Here is a 12624-nt window from a genome sequence, read left to right on the forward strand (position 1 = left end):
ATTCCAGTGCTGAAATCTTGACCCTAGAAGTTCTGTCTTTTCCTTCAACAAATAAATGTCTCGAATGAGATTATTCAATTCTGCTTGACTCAGTTTGTGCGGTTTATCATCTTTTTTGTAAAAATCAGAGTCATGGGATGCGAAAGGCTTGTTGGGTTTTTGTTCTTCCACACTGTCATCATTTTCTATTCCAAATACATAATTTTCAGGTGGAGTAGGAACTGGTAAACTATCTGAATGTGGAATAGATTGAATAGCAGATGGAAGATTGGTATACTTAACAGTTCCTATTTTATTCATTGACAATCCTGCATTTGTAAGTTGAGTCAAGCAGAAATAGCATTATCTGTATGGTTTAAAGGCTCCTGCCAAACCGTATGCACAGCAAAAGCCACAGATCTTTTTTTTTTAATATTCAGTCATTCTCGTAGTACAACTGAACATGAGTTGCAACATTTATGTGGAGCCCATGACTTATCCTGGCCCTACCTTCATACCAAAATAATGCTGACTGACAGTATTCACAAGAGGCGTCAGATTGCATTTCAGTGATGAAAATGCTATTTCACCACAAATGTAGATTATTCACTGAACTTTCACATTTTCATGGCATTTTGATATAATAAATTTTTCACTTCAGAAGCACTTGAAAACCAGAAATTCTGCACTAATTACAACACAAACAATATGAAACTGACAGTCACAGCAACAGCAATCATTTTTATAAACTACAAACAGCTGGAGAACATTTTGTTTTGTCATTTAACAGGTGTGACAACTCCAAATATAAAATTTCACCCAAAATAAAAATGTAGATCGGGTAAAAAATGACATGCCATTGTGCCTCCAAAGCAAGGGCTAATTGGTCATTATATGGTGACTTTTGAATTCAGCAGATGGAAATATGACAGTATAAGCTATTTTTGAGCCTGAAACATTTCATTGTTGGGCAGTGTTATTATTATTTTTAACTTATTTGTTACAGTAAAATTTTTGAGAGATTGTAAATTAAGTAAGAAACAAAGTGGCTAATGCTACGATCTAATCAACTACACATCCTGGCCTGGTGATCCATGGATGTAACAAGCTGCAGGTACACTTTTTACATGAACAAGGATGCAGCAGCATATGGGGCTTCACTCAGGAAATCTGAACCAGATTTCAATAGACTTCATTATAGCATAAGAATCAATCTAAATAATATAAAGTTAAACATAATTATAAAACTAATCTTCTGTTGATCTTGAAATATTCTGTTGATTCTTTTAATTTTAATTAATCTTCTGTTGATTTAAAAGTGAATAATTTTAACATTTCAACATTTTTCATTTGTACTCTTTACATGGTTCATTTTAAAGAGGGTTTTCTGTTCTTTATGTATTTAATTAATGTTTTAATATAATGTGTTTATAAATATAATTTATTTGAAATATGTTAGTGATATTTATGAATTTAAAAAGTTGAGGTATGAAACTGACACAGTGTCTCTGAAGTTACATCTAATAATCTGATTATAACATTACTCGTAACATCAATAATGCTGTGAGTGCAAGTAGATAGTACTCATAAATTATCTGTTACTTCAAGCGACACTATGAGTTATTGTTATTACTCTGGCTTAATTTCTTATATCTTTCCAATGAAATTATATCATTTTCTCAGAAGTCATTGCTTATATTTTCTAGATATGGAGAATGATACCAATGGTATCACATGTACCTGTTGTGGAGCCAAAAGAAGTTAAAGATGCCTTTATGACTGAAAGTCCTTTAACTGCAAAATCAAGCATTCCAATGATGATAGGAGTCACAAAAGATGAAGGTGTTGGGATGGTAGCAGGTATTTGAAACATATTATCGTAATTTTAAAACATTTTCTAAATACATAAAATGATCAATTTTCTGCATTTTAACACTTCATATATAATGAAAATATAACATTTGCACTTTGGAAACAAAAAAAATTAAACATTATATAATTAAAAAAATATTTTGTAGTATACGATTTCAATGAAATTTATGACAATTTTTTGTCTGTTGTTTTTATTTTACTTTTATCAACCTGTGTGTAATTACTTTTAAATGGGTTTCAATCCTTTCTTACATTATCAATTTATTGTTTCAGGTGTATAATTAACACTATGTCATTAAAAATAATGTCTGAGGTTGAGAAACACTGATTGAGCTCATTCTGTAAAGAAGCAGTATAATCTCAAATGAAATGTATAGTTTATTTGCAGGTTGCTTCTTCACAGGTTTTGTGCTAGAGTGGTCAAAGGCAGATTGGTTTGTCTGGCATTTCTCCCACCCCCACCCCATTTGGTCTCCATTAAGTATAAGACCCAATGTTCGTGCCACAATTGCCTACTGAGTCTCAAAACGGTTTAGCTACCAATATCCTAATTAGAGCTTACCAAGCTCTAATTGTCTTGGTAAGCTACCAAGATTGTCTTGGCTCTAGGATCTTGGTAAGCTACCAAGATCCTAGAGCTTACCTAACTGTGTGAACAGAAAAAGTGTGGTGCCCTACACCAATCACCTGCATGTCCCACTGCTCACTTGTTATATATTTCTAAAATGGGTAGGGGTGAACCCCGTCTACATACTAAAATATATGACTTGTTAATAAATTAAAATTTATTCCATCAAGGACAGCAATTTCCTGCCACGCCTAAGTCATTGAATGCCAGCAAGTATCTGCCCACCATATTATAGCGCATGGAGTTATATTTGACCGATGGCAAGCCATTTCTCGAGGGTAGCTTCCTACAACAAGCCATAGGAATCCTATGTCCCTTAAACTTCTGATGCTGGTTGAACAAAGCAACGGCATCAAGGAAATCCCACACGGTCCGACAATGCGGCTCACACCTCATTTACTAGCAGTTTATGAGTGGCCAATTTTCTCTTTGATCTCTAAGTTCCAGGGTCGCCTGAGTTCTGGCCCCCCCCCCCCCCCAAGAGCTGGGCAGTCAAACATCATGTGTTCGTTCAACTGAAACTCATCAATTGCAGATGCACAGGTCATCAACTGCCAGGTGGAACCGAAACAAATACTGGTTCAAATTCACGTGGTTGGAGAGCACTTGGGCCCCCATTGCCCTTAAAAACAAGCTCGAGGCATACCATCTCCCTAGAATCTGTATAAACTTATACAAGAATCTTCCCTTAATTGTGGTGTGTCATTCCAGCTGCCATGCTTCCATTGCAAGGGTTTAAAGCTTCCTCTGCAGGCAGGAGATGGGCAACTGTTCGAAATTTAGAACTGGAGCATTGTGATCATTGTTCTGCTCTGATACTGTGGCTCAGCTTGAAACCACATCCCAAATACCTCAGCCTCCATACTTTTTCACAATTTTCACATGGGCACTCGAACTTTCACTACTAAATTGATTGGGAGAGCCTTTCCCAATGTGGTGGTAGTCTTGTAGGAGGGTATTTTAAACACACCAGTGCATACAATTAAGGCTCTGCACATAGCACTCCTTAAATTTTGAATAAGTGCTTGATTTCTTTTGAACCTATGTGCCCAAACGGACGCAGTATAAGAGGTCATACTTTTGAAGACACATCGGTACACCTGTGTAAATGACTGCTCGACAACCCGTAATCCTTCTGAGCAATTCTCCTAAGCCTGTACATCACATACACAGCATCCCCTGCTATTTAAGTGGTTGCTAAGCAGCAAGTTCACATCAAACAACACACCTAGGAACTTATGAACTCTAAGTCAGCTGATTACACAACCTTCATACTTAATATGGGGGTTAAGACTGTACGATAATTTGTCTGCAACTTTGAGAAGCATACACTTCATCTTGGGCATAGAAATCTTTAAATTTTTCATGTCCATCCAGCCCTCTGCAGTTGACAAAGCCGCTTATGCTCGGTCTTCTAGCTGTGGTCGCGAATTACCACGAACTAACAGGAGACAGTCACTGGCAAAAGCCTGAGCTGTAACCCCTTCCGGGAATGTCAATCCCAGAAATCTGTCGAATATCAGGTTCAACAGCAAGGGACTGAGAACGGGACCCTGTGGGTTTCCCCTGGTGACGGATTTTTTCACAACTAGTTTCGCATGCTTAAAGCCATATGCTGTATGCACATACAGTTTAATAGCCGTATGGTTAGACAAATTTATGTACCAAGGCCTGCAGGGTTGTGGTACAAGAGTACATGAGTTGGAACACATTGCGGCATTCCAACTCATAGAGAACAGAACTTCAACTCAATGAAAAAATGCTACTTCTGTCCCAATAAAAACTGCCAAAACTTATTTACAGTCGGTGCTTTCCACCTTGGCAAAAGCATTTAAGATGCACTCTTTTACTATTCAACCATTACCATGCTATTAGCATAAAAAAAAATTTCAACTTTGCATTCAGTGTAGTTTTGTACATTGTTTCTTCTTTCATTTGAGGGAGTGTTTCTTTGTTTCTGGATTGTAATAGAAAGTCCACATTTTATCAAATATGAGTATCTTCTCCTGCAAGTCTGGTTTCATTGTTAGTCATTTCATAATTTTTTTCTGAAAGTTTTTTCCTTATTCAAGTTTTTTCGTATGTACTTGGTACAGAATTTGTTCATGTCCAACTGATCAAGTAACATTTGCTGTGCAACCACCTTTTTGATGTGGTAGTTTTTTTCTCATTTTCAATCTTTTTTCAACTTACAGGAAAGCATTTGTCACCATCATCGTTGTCTGGTGTTCTGTCTGGGGGCAGGTCCCTTAAGCCACCTCTGTCCCTCTATTTCTATCTCAAGGCTTTTCTTTCATTCCCTTGTTATTTTTAATCTTCTTTTAATACACTAACTACATCCTTCTTATTTCTCTTTTACTGACACTCCCAAAGCAGACTCCACTTCTTCTAACTATGTGACCTAACCAGTTTTCTTTTATTTTGAGTAATTCCCTTGTCAGTACTCTTTCTTCTGTAATTGTGTTTATTATTTCCTCATTCCTCACTTTATTCATCCATCTTCTTTCTCTATCCTTTTCCATATCCACATCTCATAAACCTCAATCCAGCCCTTCCCTCTTCCTAATTGTTCATGCTTCAATTCCCTATAAAAACATACTCCGTTCATAACATTTGACAACCTCTTCCTTAACTCTTAATTCCAGAATTGTGAATTCTGCTAATAAAAGAAAAATATAATTAGTGTATCATAAAAGGCAACTTTGGATTGGTAAACCCAAATCCCAAGAACAACCATTCTAAAATATTGCATCATATTTTTTTAATGAATTTATTATATTATGAATATAAGAGCAAATATACTTAACTGAATTTTTTTTTGTTTTATTTCAGTGCTAGGGATAAAAGAAAATATGGAAGAACTGAATGCACGTTTAAACGAATTATTACCAGTAGCACTGTTTTATGATAAATCAACAAATAATCCTGATGAAATTACAAACAAAATCAGAAAGTTTTATTTTGGAGATATTAATAAATTAATCACAATAGAAAATATCAAACCATTTATGGATGTAAGTAAAAAACTTAAAGTAATAAAAAAGATAATAAAAAATTATAGAATAGAAATGCTTGTGGTTGTATTATTTTAAATTTTCATGTTAAAATTACTTTCAATTAACATGAGAAAATGTTCTTTAAAATTATTCATTTATTAGAAACTGATTAAAAAACAATTCAGTTTCTAAACTGAGTGAATACATTGAAATATCTTTCCAAGTTTTTTGGAAAAGAACTTCTGGAACTTATTATCCAGAACATCTTTTGGATTCTGAATAAATAAACATTTTATTTATACAAGAAAAAATTATAATTATAAATTTTACAGATCATATGAGGAGTAGTGGGGATGGCATTCCATATATTACTAAGATTAACCATTCCAGCATTTGCTAGGAAGGTTTAAGGTAATACATGTTAAAATATCAAAATATTTTGGTTTATTTAATACTGTTTAAAGACTCATAAACAGTTAATATTTTTCCTGAAAAAGGAAATATTTTAATTTATTTTAAACAGATTAATTGAGAAATCTTTCAGATTATTTAAATATTTATTAGGTATTTTGTTATTACAGAAACTGAAATATAAAAGAATATAATATTCTTGTAAATCAAAATGTTATGAATTATTAATATTAAATATTTCCATTATATAGGAAACGATAAAAAAACTTTCTTGTTCTAAGCGTAGATTAGGAGTTTTTACCAGCTCAGTATTTTACCTCTTGGTTTAACTTCATTGTTGAAAGTTAAAGTTTCTGTTTATATGGTACATTTAATAATGTGAATATCTGTCCTGTGACTATTGAAAGTATAACCAACTCTCTCCTTATATCTTCATTAATAAGTTTCTGTGAACCTCTGTCTGTGATAGTGTCTTCTTGGCCTTTCATCAAGAGTTAACAGATTCGAATCCCCATCAGGTATGGCATTTTTCACATGCTGCAAAATTTCTATTTTTATATTTTCATGCACAAGCGAGCTTATGTGATAAATTAACTCATCAAGTAAAAAAAAGTTGACCTAACCAAATACATCGTTTGATCTTAAAAATCTCTTTTTGAAATTGGATGGAATTTTTATGTTTTTTTATCCATGCTTACCTTCAAATATCAAAACTGGTTCTGCCACAGTCTTGTTAATATTTTATTTTTGTTTCTGTTTTTGTTTTACTTCATTACATTCCATGACTGCCCACATATTTGATTAAATCAGATCAATTGTTTCTTATATCGTGATCATCTATGAGGTGAAACTTCAGTCCCAAAATGTGAAGCATTAATATGTTCTAATGGATAACTATAACAATATGTGAAAACATTAGCAGCCATTATAACTACCAATTGCGTGATTGAGTAACAATCACAAAATGATAATTTAATTAAAATTAAATGTAATTGATGGATGCACTTAGAAATATATAACAACAAGAAATGGAGAAAGATTTAGTTAGTGAATATAATTGACTAGTTATAATACTGTTTATATTACAAAAATATTTTCTTTCAGATGTATGGGGACTCTTTATTTGTTCAATGTGCTTCATCTGCAGTTGAAAACCATGAAGGAACAGCTTATTTTTACATGTTTGCACAAAAAGGGAATGGGACAATAGCTGATATATTAAGTGCTGGATTTTCTAGATTAGGTAATTTTTTATTGTTTTATTTGATTTTTTTTACGTTTCTAATACATATCTAATATAATACTTTGAATTATAGCAATTGCAACATGCTAGTTTGCCAAAAATAGTATTTTATGTTTTTATAGTGTTTGACAAAATCTAATTAGACTTCAAAATAATTAAAAACTATAAATAATTTGTTTTTAAATAAAAAAAACAAAGGCCTTTTAAAGTTAATTATCAACACCTTCTTCTATGGAATACTAGTTACAAACAATACACATCATAAAATAATTAGAAATTTTATTAAGTATGTAGAAAAACATATTTGGTTTCTTGTGCATTCAATTTATGCTACGATTATTTTTAAATGAGCTCCAGAAAATAAATATTTATGTTTTTAGTAAAATATAGAGTGATTTAGAAGGATAGAGAAATAATTTTAAAAATGATTCTAGAGCTTGAAATAAAGAAAAAAGTTCATACAACATATGTTGGAAAACATTTTGTTATTGAGCCATGGCCAGTGAAAAAGTTTACAAAGATTTCATCTCCCCTGGTGAAATGATAACATACTGAAATTTTTACATTACATCTAACCACCCCACAGCAAAATATGAGCTTTCTCATAAATTTTACATCAACTGACATACATCATGTGCCCTAACTTCACTACAGTATTTTTTACAACTTTTACTACTATAAATTCACTAATTTATTATTAAAACTTACGAGTAAATAATTAAAATAAACTAAGAAATGCTATAGTAATGAAGATTTATAGGCACATGATGTATTTCAAGTGAAGTAAAATTTATTAGAAAGCTGATGTTTTGCTGCGGAGTGGTTATATGTAATAATTGGTTTTGAAAGTATGTGGAAGAACAAGATTAATTTATTTATCTGAAATGGGATTTTTACAATCTCTAATAATAATTTGAACAATAACAACATTACATTTGTTTTTTGTGCTGCTCTGTTTGCAGATTTAGTCACTGATAAGTCCACACATTAGGGTTTCAAAAGAATCATATCTAACTGTTGCATATTTGTATTATTAATATTGTTGAAATTAAAACTGTTATATTTAGTATTTATGTTATGTTTATAGGGAGTCGCATCATAATGATTGTATATGCCTGTCATGTGACAGAAGATAATCATGGAAATTTTACCATTGTAAATAATAATATGCACATCATACTAGGCAAAACTAATGAAAGTGAAGAATAGATATTTACCATTGCATTCTTCACTGAGCTGAGTGCAGAACTGCATACTAACATGTCAAGTCCGCTAAAATACAGGTGATACTGAACCCTAAACCAACAATAACCTTCACATTCTGGTAAACAAAAAAAATTAAGGAAGAAATCGAACATTTGAAACAGACAAATAAATTAGTTATGAAGCGTACATCAAAATGATAAGACAAAGGTGAAGCAATGAGATGTTTTCTGATTTAGCTTGCTCAAGGTTAACAACTTTTGCATACACTATTTGGGTTTTCATACACATATGTCAATTAACTGGGCTCATACCTTAGATAGGTATTACACGCAATAACATTGCTCGTATTCATGAGCATCGTGATGTGAAATTTGTCATTAAAAACGCGAATAGACTGAAAGGATTTTAGTGACTTTCCCATAAAAGACAGAAATGAGAAACAATTTTCTCATATTATACGAAGAAACAATAGGTTATTTATTTCTAAAAAAATATTGTATGATCGGCTGGTAGTTAATCGAAAAACCTTTACTCGGAATGAAGAAACAGGACTTGTGTAGTGTGGGATTAAGGAAGTCTAGTTTCTGGGAAATTATTTATCGGAGACGCTGTCAACGAATTACAATGTATATTGGTCCGAGAAGGAAGAATATAGTTGCATAGTGTACATCGGCGGTCAATGATGGAGCAATTAGACCAGACATGTTAATTCTATACTAAAAATCTAATCGTACAACGTGGCTAGTATTATCTTTACCTCTCATAAAGATTGTAAAATCTTTTTGTGTTTTTGGTATTTTTTCATTGTGCGACTTTTTTGCAAGAATATCAAACCAAATTGCAGATATCTTGAAGTATTTGAAGGGATTTAAAAAAAGGCAATAATGCAATCTTGAAAGACATGCAATATTGGTTGGCCAAAAAAAAGAATTGTTTTTAGGGTATAAATTCTTGAAAAATATCAATCAGTTTATTATGGCCAGGAAGAGAAATTTAATTAATTAGGAATAAAGGGTCATGTTTTACACCAGATAGGAGCTCAATAGATGTAATAATTAGCAAGAGGGTATTGAGTATTCCAGCTGTGAGAATCATTTACTTTATTAATATACAATAAGTGGTCCCTTGCTGCTCTACAGCGTTTTTATTACAAAGTAATGCTAGACATTTTTTTAAAAATCGGCTAAAAATCTACTCTATTTACATCATATTTCACCCCAATCGGTTTCTTTTTCTCTTTCTTATAGGTTAAATGTGTACTTAAACCCTATTTCCAATACTTCCAGACATTCTACTGGACGGATCAGACTGCATTTCTTTATTCTGTTCGGATTGGTTCGCAGTATGTCTTAAAGAATCGACAGACCTTCAAAGTGAATTTCCTCTGAGTAATAACTTCGGAAAGTTCCACAAGTAAGGAATAAATAAGGATTTCTCAGAGAAGATTCAAGTTTGGGGTCCGATGACGCGTAATGCCATATCTTAGGGTCATTCCGAGCAGAACGAAAAAATTACCAGAACCGTTCAAGTTTGGGGTACAAAAGAGGAAAAATTTGGAGAATATAAGTTTATTAATCCTATAGGCTCATTAGTTATTAATTTTATTTGATAGTATTTAATTTGGTGCATAGTTTAAAATATTAACGAAATTTTATTTGGACCATAGTGAATTTTAGTTGAACATGAGAGATACTGGAAAATTTTTAAATAATTTACCATTACTTCTAAAAATCCTTTGTACCGAGAGGGATGATATCAAGCGAGGTTTATGTACCGAATTCCAATTTTCCGGCAAAGATTATAACAGTTATTTTAAACATAATCCTTAAGGTTGGTTGATAAGAATTGTTATATGGCCCACAGTATGATAACATTTTTAAATTTCTCTGTAAAGGTAAATATGAAACAAATTAAGTTCGGTTATATGTATGATAGAATCAAGCACAAACTATTATGTAAAAATAAAAATTCTTATTTTAACGATGTTTTGTTTATTACAATTATAATTAATGATTCTGTAGGTGTGTCTCATGGAGAAGATCATACCTTTTTATTCCCATTCCAGTTTTCTTCCATAATAGAAAAGAAAAAGCTGGAGGGGAATGATAAAAGAATGTCAGAAGAAATGGTTAGAATGTGGACAAATTTTGCTAAATATGGGTAAATATTACAACAGATTTTAATCAGTATGTTCTTTTTCTATAACACTTGTAATATAATTATTTGTAAGATTTAGTTACTTAAATTATTATTTGAGGTAATTTAACATTCATGAAGAACTGGCATGCTGGTTAAAATACTTTCTACTAGAGTTTACTATTAAAATCAAGCATTTATTATCATCAAAAAATTGTTGAAAGACTTCTTAATTTAACTGTTACTGTTAATATTTTTTTATCATAATTTCGAAATAAGTGTTATGGCTCTGCTATATCGCTTATTCACTGTTTATTCTGTAGGATAAATGAATGAGTATTAATGTCTCATAAAATAAAAATAAAAAATACTGATTTTTAATAAACTTATGAATTTCATCCTTATGAACAAGTACTTTATTTTCTATGAAAAAGTACTTCAAAATGACTTTCATAATACCAGTTCAAATTTGGAAATGCTGGAATTAATAATATATATATATATATATATATATATATATGTATTTTAATACTGTATGTAAGCGTATGTGCAAGCACGTGCATGTGTGTATTTGTTTAATAAGTAAATTTTTACAACCAATCGCAATTTTTCAGCAAATAATGTCGATGTAACTAATTAAAAAAAAAAGTATACATATATATATTTTCAGCAAAAAGTAAACCGACAAGAGATATTTTAAACTAGAAAACTAATTTACATATTTATTTTTAAAACAATATTTTGTAACAGTAACCAATAAACAAATTAAGGAATAAAAACCATGGTAATTAAGGTTATAACGGTCAGTACCCGCAGCTTATAGCGGTACTGCAGGTGCCATAACACTCCTCTATAACAGACTATAATGTATGATGTACTTTTTTCCAGAAATCCAACTCCAAACTCAAAGGACAATAGATGGGATGAATTGTCAATAAAGCACATGAACTATTATCATATTGAATACGGCAAAACAAGAATGGAAAATGGGCTTTATAAAGAAAGAAACAACTTCTGGAAGAATTTGGGATGGCGGAATAAAATAACATCAAAGAATGTATTAGTTAAAACTGAGTTATAATCTAGTTAGTTTTGATTATAATGTGTCAATTTGAATATTATAACATGCTTATTGTTATGTTTATTGAATTAAATAATTGTTCATTTATGTTTATTACTTATTTTCACCTTAAATAAAAGTAATTATCATATTTAATAATACTAATCTTCCTTGTCTGTAATGCTGTTTTTATACTCTAATGCAATAAGCTCAAATTTAAACCTTTTTAAAATAAGGAAAAAACGTTATTGTTTACTATATGAAAACAAGAATGAAAAATGCAATTTATTTAATATTGAATATAGTATTTTTCTTTTTTTTGAGCGAAAAACGTTTTCACGTTATACGTTATCATCATCCAAAAGAATAAAGAAGTCCTACTTCTTTATTCTTTATTATTTTAAGTATTTAAAATATAAATTCTTTTAAATTTTAATTTCTTTTTAAAGGGTGATTAGAGTTTGGAATTTTTTCCTTTGGCAGATAAATTTTTATTTTTTCCTGGGTTCTTCAAAATAATTTCTAGATTTCGACAATTTTCTTTGTTATTTAAGCATAATTTTCTGTTTTATTTTTTAAAGAATATGTTTTGAGGTTGTTATCCTTTTATTTTGATTTTAGAGGGCTTGTAAAAGTCCCTGGTGTTATTTTTACCTTCTTTAAGCATTATTTAAGGTTTACACTGTTACTTTTCTTTAAGATATAAAATATTCCCTACTATATTTCTATTTTAGCTGACTTTCATTTTTTCCAAGTTTTCAAAGTTTAATTAGTTATTCTAATTCAGACCATTCATTTGCTTTTTTACAAGTTTTAATTTCATTTTGATATTTTTGAATTATTTCTTGGTTGAATTTAATTATTTTATTTTTAAAAGTTTTTTTTTCATGTTTTTCAGGGTTCAGGTTAATTAAATTTTTGAAAGATGATCAGTCAAAATTTTTTCCTCTGGATTTTAACATTTCTGATTTATAATTTTTTCTCTATTGCAACACAGTCAATTTGAAATTCTCTTTAATTTAGATTTGGGCTTTTCCAAATTTTTACATTTTTTTAAAGTTTTCGTTAGAAGGTGGAATTAGTTTTAAAGTTC

At 30.9% G+C, this 12624-nt stretch overlaps 1 protein-coding gene across 1 annotated transcript in view; it reads left to right on the plus strand.

The window, feature by feature from the left end:
- Positions 1-11639, plus strand: part of LOC142319135 (esterase E4-like) — a 36779-nt gene extending 25140 nt beyond the window's left edge. The window contains exons 6-10 of the mRNA XM_075356085.1: positions 1686-1839; positions 5312-5493; positions 6991-7129; positions 10357-10495; positions 11360-11639. Coding sequence (XP_075212200.1) covers positions 1686-1839; positions 5312-5493; positions 6991-7129; positions 10357-10495; positions 11360-11552 — 807 coding nt within the window. The 3' untranslated portion in view covers positions 11553-11639. The remainder of the gene's footprint in view (positions 1-1685; positions 1840-5311; positions 5494-6990; positions 7130-10356; positions 10496-11359) is intronic.
- Positions 11640-12624: the final 985 nt, after the last annotated feature.

This window comes from Lycorma delicatula, chromosome 2 (assembly GCF_047948215.1).
Source record: "Lycorma delicatula isolate Av1 chromosome 2, ASM4794821v1, whole genome shotgun sequence".
In the NCBI taxonomy this organism is placed as follows: Eukaryota; Metazoa; Arthropoda; class Insecta; order Hemiptera; family Fulgoridae; genus Lycorma; species Lycorma delicatula.